The 9,102-nt window shown below is 37.8% G+C and overlaps 1 protein-coding gene across 1 annotated transcript; it reads right to left on the reverse strand.

Annotated features, from left to right (window-relative positions):
• Positions 1–2,940: 2,940 nt before the first annotated feature.
• On the reverse strand, positions 2,941–3,882 carry LOC121039481 (olfactory receptor 51V1-like). The gene has a single exon (XM_040489724.1). The coding sequence runs from the start codon at positions 3,880–3,882 to the stop codon at positions 2,941–2,943; it is 942 nt and encodes a 313-aa protein (XP_040345658.1).
• Between the last annotated feature and the right edge of the window lie 5,220 nt (positions 3,883–9,102).

Below are 9,102 nucleotides of genomic sequence, written 5' to 3' on the forward strand. Positions count from 1 at the left end.
CCTAGCCTCTAGTCCATGAATTACCCATGTACCCATTTTCCCACACTTTTTTGTCAGCAAGTTTGAGTCCTCTTGCCTCTATACATTGTCGCCTCTGAGTCCATGTTTTCTAGAGATTCCTCCCATCTAGGTATTCAGAAATGGGTATTCTAAAATGTCAGCGATTTTAAGCGCACCACTAATTTTCAGGAATTCAATTGTTAGTATGTGGGCAAAATAAAATAGAGTTTTACTAGGCATGTAAAAATGGCATGAATATTTCACCCAGACTCACCAAAAGTGCATGGGGTTGGATGATCTTTTCAAAGCGTTTCCTTTACTTTCTTTTGAAAGGACATCTGGGGAAGGGAAGGAAAAATAAGATAAAAACGGAAGAGGACAAACCATAAGAGCCTCCTGGGTGTAAAGAACACTCTGAGGTTTACTGGAAGGGTGGTGGGTGGGGGATGGGTTAAATGGGTGATGGGCATTAAGGAGGGCACTTGTTGGGATGAGTACTGGGTACTATTTTTAAGCGAAGAATCACTAAATTCTACTCCTGAAACCCTTATTACACTACATGTTAACAAGCATAGATTTTAAATTAAAAAAGTAAAATTGTTATTGGAAAAAAAAAACAAACAAAGAAAAGAGAGACATCCAGTCTTATGTAGATACAAGTGATATAGATAGATGAATATATTGTGCTCCTGGGTGTCACCAGTTTCTCTGTTCTCTTTCATAGGGAGTTTTTTTTTTACTAAAAAAAGTAAATAAATAAAATGAGAAATAAACAGAAAAGAGGCTCCTGGATGACTCAGTTGAGCATGCCATTCTTGATTTCAGGTCAGGTCAAGATCTTGGGGTTGGTAAGTTCAAGCCTCATGTCAGGTTGTGTGCTGATGGTGCGGATTCTCTCTCTCCCTTCTCTTTGCCCCTCCTATGATCTCTGTCTCTCCCTCTTAAAGAAAAACACCTTAAAAATACAAAACTTATGGAGATTTATCTACTAATGTACTTGTCAGAGTCAGATTTGTTGATCCAAAGTGTCAGTTACAGACCTAGACACAATGGAAAATAACAGATTATTATCAGGTAGTTGGAATGTGGAATATGGAGGTTCATCAAACTCTGCTTGAAATGCCATTTCCAAGCAAGTTTAACATGTATAATTATTGTAACCCCAGGTGCAGAGGGACATAACAGAGAGATCAGCAATTACTCTGTTACCCACGTGATCTGGCTGGTTGTAATGCAAATGACTTGCCTTCTACATAACTTCTTATATTGCTACACTACTCCTGGATGTCCTTTCTGAAAACAATAATGTGTATCTGTGGATCTTTTTCCTTCCATAATATAAATAAGAAGCATGATATGATCTTAGAGTTCTGACAAAATCAGAGACCCACTATGATAACTTTATAAAAACAAGAGTAGAGGAGAAGAGTGCCACTGACTGAGAAGCTTCTTTCATTTGCTTCTGGAAGCCCAAAGACATTATGTCCAAGCTGACAGCTTGGAGCCTGGAGCCTGCTTCGGATTCTATGTCTCCCTCTCCTCTACCCTTCCCACACTCAATACTCTGTCTCGCTCTGTCTCAAAAATAAATACAAACATTATAAAAAAATGGGATATACATTCAAAAGATTCTCAAAACCATAATTCTATCCCCAGTTTAGGTACTGATGTTTTACTTAATATATATGTGCCTTCGCATCCTACCTTAAAGATAAAGAGGTTGATCTGTCTTTAAAATTTCATGTACACTGACACCAAGATTAAAGTCAATTGACAACTCTCATGAGTATTGTAAACTATATAGAATTGGGGGTACATCGTAGACTATGTAGAGATATGATAGCTGATTCAGTCACTGTTCACCAAATCTTTTACATTAAACTGTGTAATCTAATCTACCAATCCTGCATTCTATTAGGTGAGACAGAACAGGCTTTCTAGGCACTTTTGCTTAAACATATGTAGAAGAGGTGTGAATGACCTTGTAGGGACCTAGGGAAGGCTGCCCCAAAGTATGCCACAATACCATAAAGATTATGCTGAATTAAACTTATTTAAGAAACAGCCAGTGCAAGACTGCTGACTCTTTGTCTCCAGAAAGCAGGAAGCACATCTCCCATGTGAAAGGTACCTTCTCTGCATCAAGAGGTAAAGAGACATCCTTATCATCAGAGATAGGGAATCAGGGCCAAAGTACCCTATGTAAATAAATCTTGTAATTTTTACAGATTTATTACCCCAGCCCAAATTCTAGTCCACATTTAGAATTCTTTACTAATGGAAGCTCCTGAGCATAAGTTTTCTTTGTCCTGTCAATTCCTCACAGATGGATGTTTGTCTAAAATGTATAAAACTTCATGTCTTGGTCATTTCCTTTGGTCTTAATTTTACTACGGACCTCTGTATGCATTAATTAAATTTTGTTTTTTTCTCCTATTAATCTGTCTCATGCCAATGTAATTATTAGACTAATTTAGAAGAACCTTGAAGGGTAGAGTAAAATTTTCCTTCTCAACAAACTCAACAGAGTCAACTTGTGACACATGGAATAATATGTAAAGGCCACTTGTCCTATACAAGTTAACGTACTGATATACCAGTTCTATGAAAAATAAAATCACATGCTGAACTAGAATTCAGAAAGCATGGATGGTACCATAAACTTAGTAACTACCCAGGCAAGTGCTCACTGATACACTGGGGAACACAAGTCAGTGTGGTTAACGTTATACTTAATTTTAAAATTAGGAAATGAGATCAGTAACACTTTCTCTGCTTATTTCTCCGGCTCTGGAAAACTAAATTAAGAAATGACTATAAATATGCCTTTAATCTGTTAAGTACTACATATACATTTATTATTTCTGCTACAAATCATTATCAGTCATTCCTCTTGCAAATACGACCTTCCCTTCCTTAGAACACACTAACTTCTAGTACTCAGTTTTGTTTAGTAAACCATCTCTGGATCCTGCTACGTATTTGTTGGGTTTTGACACTGTAGATGATAGGGTTCATCAAGGGTGGGAAAAGGATATAGATATTGCCCATGAGGACGTGGACCACAGGAGAGAGGTGCTTTCCAAAGCGGTGCACCATAGTCAAACCAATAATTGGGATATAGAAAACCAGAACAGCACAGATGTGGGAGACACAGGTCTTCAAGGACTTGAGCCGCTCGTCCCGGGATGCAATAGTCAAGACTGAATGCAGGATCGAGATGTAGGAGATGAGAATGAGCACCGAATCCAAAAAGAGTGTGCAGATCACCAGGGCTAACGCATAGAAGCTGTTGAAGCGGATGTCGGAGCAGGCAAGCCGAAGTAAGTCTTGGTGCAGGCAGAAGGAATGGGAGAGGATATGAGGATGGCAGTAATCGAAGAACTTTAGGCGGACAATGGGAGCGGTAATGAACAGGAAACTCCTCCCTAAAATGGCCACACCAATGGTGATGATTCTCATATTGGTGAGGATGGATGTATATCTCAGAGGATTGCAGATGGCAGTAAAGCGATCAAAGGCCATGGCAAGAAGGACTCCAGACTCCATGCATGACAGACCATGAAGAAAGAAGGTTTGAGCAATGCAGGCATCGAGACCAATCTCTTGGCTGATCCCCCACAGGATCCCGAGCACCGTGTGCACTGTGGACAGCCCCATGCACAGGTCAGTGAGGGCCAACATGGCCAGGAAGTAGAACATGGGCTCATGTAGGCTGGGCTCTGTCCGGATCACATGCAGCACCAGGCAATTCCCTAAGAGTACCATAGCATAGATACAGAAGAAAGGAATGGAGAGCCAAGGATATTCCCGTTCCAGGCCAGGGAAACCCGTAAGGAGAAAGGTGGAGTTGCTGATTTTGGAATCAGGTTGAACAGACATGGATCTCTAAAGATGGATACCTCTCAGAAAAAAATATACCAAACAGCTTATTAAGAATCATATGTGTTTTCCACCGCCTTAATACAAAGTTTGAAGTAACAGCTGTAAAAGGAATGATTGCACTTAGCACAAGAACTCATCACACGTAATACCAATGCTTGTATTCTATAAGAAGCTTCATTTGCTCTGAAACAGAGACTATGCCTCCATATGAAACCTTCTTATTCGTTCACTGACCCCATCAGAGGAATTGTGTCCATATCCATAATCTCACTGTCACTTTCTACCTCAGTGCCTCACACACTACAAATAACAGAGAAAATACCCGGCTTGTGAAGGTATTATAATGAAGTTTAAGTACACCAAATAGAAAAGGAAAACACATTCGAATGTTTGCCTTTAAAACTTCATGAAATGAATTGCAACTCACTGCCGTAGCGTGTAAGATTCACCTCTGCTTATTACATAAGACAGTCATTTATAGAAGTCATCTCTCAGTCACTTGTACTTGTACAAGTCCACTTGTACTTGTACATTTCATGGACTTAATAAATAATAACTATCGCTCACAGTAGAGATGGTCTTGCCAATCTTGAAAATGGATCTGGTTCTTTTCTCTTTGTCACGGTGGCATGGATATTCCAGAAGAAGCAAGATTTATGTAGGTCTAGGAGTCCCTGGAGTAAATACCCAAACCCTGGGAGATTCTGAGAGTGAATGATGCAACATATAGGGGCTGTGCTTCTTTGGGAGAGTGAGAGAAAACCCATGGGAAGTATCTGTAGAGCAGATGTTCCACTCCACTAAATTTTGAATATTCTTACAAGTGCAAGTTTATAAAAATAATTCCTTCATTCAGGGAGATTTTGAAATGAGTACTGGACCGACAGTTCCAGAAACATGTAGTAGTTTGCTTCCTCCCTCACTGGTCTTTACATGTTTTTTTGAAGGACGGCAGATACATCCTATATAAGACAGGTTATTCTTATTGACATAAAATTTCATTTTATTTCCCTTCCTTTCAGTATAACTTTTCTCTTTTTATTTGAACTCATGCCATCAGTATTCAAAGAGTTTGTGTGCTGGCAAATAAAACGTTGTTTTGTAAGTCATAACAGATTTGTATACGGTTGATAATCCTTTTAAACTGCTTGAATTAGAGTCTCTATTTTCATAACAGTAATGTTACCGAGCATTTTTTTTTTTTGCATTTACTGTGTACTAGGAATCTTAGAATTATTTAACTCTCAGAATTAGTGTACTTCTGTTATTAGTTTAATTTCTAGAATACTTAAGGATTATATCTTTTCATAGGCAGTAGACCACAGAGATAAATAATGTGCTTACAAAGCCAGACTTTCTGGGTTGAAAACCCTTCTCCAACTCCTGTGAGTACTGTGTCCTTGGGCAACATACTTAACCTTATATCAATTTTCGCATCTAAAATGGGGACAATTGGGATGCCTGGGTGGCTCAGTCGGTTAAGCATCTGACTTTGGCTCAGGTCATGATCTCATGGCTCTTGGGATCAAGCCCTGTGTTGGGCTCTGTGCTGACAGCTCATAGCCTGGAGCCTGTTTCAGATTCTGTGTCTCCTTCTCTCTCTCTGTCCCTATCCACTTGTGCTTTTTCTCTCTCTCTTTCAAAAGTAAATAAACATGTAAAAATTGAAAATAAAATTAAATGGACAATAAAGGACATCTGTGTGGCTCATTTGGTTGAGCCACCAACTTTTGATTTCAGCTCAGGTCATGATCTCGTGGTTCATGGAATGGAGCCCTGCATCTGGCTCTGCGCTGACAGTGCTGGACCTGCTTGGGATTCTCTTTCTCCCTCTCTCTCTGCTCCTCCACTTGTGCTGATGCTCTCTTGCTCGCTCTCTCTCTCTCTTTCTCTGTCAAAATAAATAAATAAACATAAAAAACCCATATGCAATGATTCAATAGCAGTTTTAAGAGGAAGTCTATAGCCATAAATGCCAACATTAAGAAACAAGAAATATTTCAAATAAAAACCCTCACTCTTCTGGGGTGCTGGGGGGCTCAGTCAGTTAAGCATCTGACTTTGGCTCAGGCCATGATCTCACAGCTTGTGAGTTCAAGCCCTGTGTCTGGCTCCGTTCTGACAGCTCAGAGCCTGGAGCCCGCTTCAGATCTGTGTCTCCCGCTCTCTCTCTGCCCCTCCCCAGCTCACACTCTGTCTCTCTCTGTCTCTTATTCAAAAATAAATAACAAAACATTAAAAAAAAAAGCCTCACTTTTCATCTCAAGGGATTAGAAACAGAACAAACTAAGCCCAAAGATGGCAAAGAGGAAGAAAGAACAATGGCCACACTAGAAATAAATAAAATGGAGATTTTAAAATGTGGAAATAATAAAACTAAGAGTTGTTTTTTTAGAAAAGATAAAAAGAATTTACGAAACTTTAGCTACTATGAAAAAAAGAGAGAAGACTCAAGTAAATAAAATTAGAAAAGAGTAAGGAGACATTACAACTGATATCACAGAAACAACAAATGGGATAATGTAGAAGAAATGGATAAATGCCTAAAAACATAAAACTTACAAAGACTGAATCATTAAGAAACAGAAAATTTGAACAGACTAACAATGAATAAGGAAATGTAATCAGTAATCCAAACCATTTCACGCAGAAAAGTCCAGGATCAGATGGTTGCACTGGGGAATCCCAATAAATATTTAAAGTAAATTAATGCCAATACTTCTCAAACTCTTTCGAAAAAAAACTGAAGAGGAAGGAATACGTCCAAACTCATTTTACAAGTCCAACATAACCCTAATATGAAAGCCGGATAAGGATACTACAAGAAAACAAAATTAGAGACCAATAATCTTGATGAATACAGATGCAAAAATTCTAGGTGATATATTAGCACTCTGCACACACAAAACACACAACACAATAGTATATTAAAATGATCATAAATCATGATTAAGTGGGATTTATCTCTGGGATGTAAGGATGAGTCAACCTATGCCAGTCAATAAATGTGATATGCCACATTAATGGAATAAAATAAAAAGTGATGTGATCATCTCAATAGATACAGGAAAAAGAATTTAACAAGGTATATTATCCTTGCATGGTATAAACTCTCAAGAAATTGAGTATTGAAGAAACATACCTCAACATAATAAGGGCCATATAAGACAAACCCATGGTCAACTTCATATTCAATGAGGAAAGGTTGAGTTTTTCATCAAAGATCAGGAATAAGACAAGTGTGTCAATGCTCCCCACTTTTATTCGACAAAACTGAGAATCCTAGACAGAGCAGTCATACATGGAAAAAAAGGCATCCAAATAAGAAAGAAGAAATAGAACCATCTCTGTTTGCAGATATGATCCTATACAGAGAAAATCCTGAAGATTCCACCAAAACAAAGAAACAAAACAAACAAACAAACAAACAAAAACAACCAAACAAAAAACAAACAAAATCCCTGCTATAGTTAATCAGAAAATTCAGTAAAGTTGCAGGATATAAATCAACATACAGAAAACAGTTGTATTTCTATACACTAACAACAAAACATTTGAAAAAGAAGTGAGGAAAGCAATCCATTTACAATAGCATAAAACAATAAAATACTTAGGAATAAATTTAACTGAGAATTTACAATATATACACCCCCCGTGTCCATCACAGCATGATCCACAACATGGAAATAACCTGTTTGTCTACAAATGAATGAATAAACAAACATGATATATGTATAAATAATATTATAATAAATAAATAAATATTAATAATAAAATAATATTCAGCCATAAGAAAGAAGAAAATCCTGCCATTGTGACAACTTAGATAGAACTTGAGAACATAATACTAAGTGAAATAAGTCAGACAGAAAAAGGCAAATATTGTACAATACATCTTATATGTGGAATCTATTGAAGTTGAAGTCAAAGACAGAGTAGAGTGGTTGTTCCCAGGGGCAGGTGGGTAAGAGAAATAGAGACATATTAGTCAAAGGGCACAAACTTCCAGTTATAAAATTAACAATTTCTGGGTATCTAATGTATAGCATGGCCATTATAGCTAATGATACTGTATCATATAGATGAAGGTTGCTAAGAGAATAGACTGTAAATGGTTTCACCACAAGAAACAAAAATGATAATTATGTGACAGGACAGAGGTGTTAGCTGATGTTATGGTGGTAATAATTTTGCAGCATGTAAATGTATCAAGTCAACATGTTATACACCTCAAACTTTATACAATGTTATAAGTCAGTTATATCTCAATAAAGCTGTGGTTGGGGAAGAGACTGATTGAGAAAGTTTTCTATTGACGGAAAGCAGTTGCTCACCAACGTTGAAAAGTCTCTGGGGCAACAGATGAAACAAGAGTGTCCACCCTGTGGTAGCTGATGAGAGTTGAAAGGCTGGTTTGTGAAGAAAGGGAGTATGATAGAGTATCTTAGGCTCACAGATGATCTTGTTGAAAGCAAATAGAACTGATACATGAGATAGTTTTAATAACCTTTTAAAGAATAGAGAGAACACGTGAAGTCTTTAACCCTCATGCCATAGAAGCAACAGGCAGAGAAAGTTGATTGCAGTGAAACTGAAAACAGAGCAGAGCAGTTAAGAGCATTGGCCTTGGAGCCAGCTTGCAAAGGTTCAAATATTCACTTACTGTGTGTCTTTACCACGCTGCTTAACCTCTCTTGAACTCAACTTATTCATCTATAAAGCATGGCTCATAATAGCATCTGCTACTTAGGGTTTGTGTGATATTACCTATTTTTTAAGTATAACTAATGTACAGTGTTATATTAGTTTCCCTAATATTTTTTAAAATTCATGAAACAGTGTTTGAACAGTTCAGAGCATCAAATAAATATGTGTTTGTTAAATAGAACAAATTCTCTCCCCATGGATAATTCCAGATTGCAGTCAGATGATAGATGTTTTGATCATTCTCTTTGAAATGTGAACAGAATATCCCTAGGGACATGATGTCCATTTATACCAATCTCATTTCTGATGTACATCACAGCCCTCTAGCTCTCTCTTCATGCAAACACTTACAAAGATACGATCTGCTTTCGTGGAAGCAGAGAAACAAATATACCTGAATTTTGTCAACTGAGTTAAGACTTGAACAGGATTGCTAGATAGAAGAGACAGATGGAGGGGGGTGGGAGGGAGGAGAGGGTGGGTGATGGGTATTGAGGAGGGCACCTTTTG

Source organism: Herpailurus yagouaroundi, unplaced genomic scaffold, assembly GCF_014898765.1.
Source record: "Herpailurus yagouaroundi ecotype Mexico unplaced genomic scaffold, PumYag 180, whole genome shotgun sequence".
Classification (NCBI taxonomy): domain Eukaryota; kingdom Metazoa; phylum Chordata; class Mammalia; order Carnivora; family Felidae; genus Herpailurus; species Herpailurus yagouaroundi.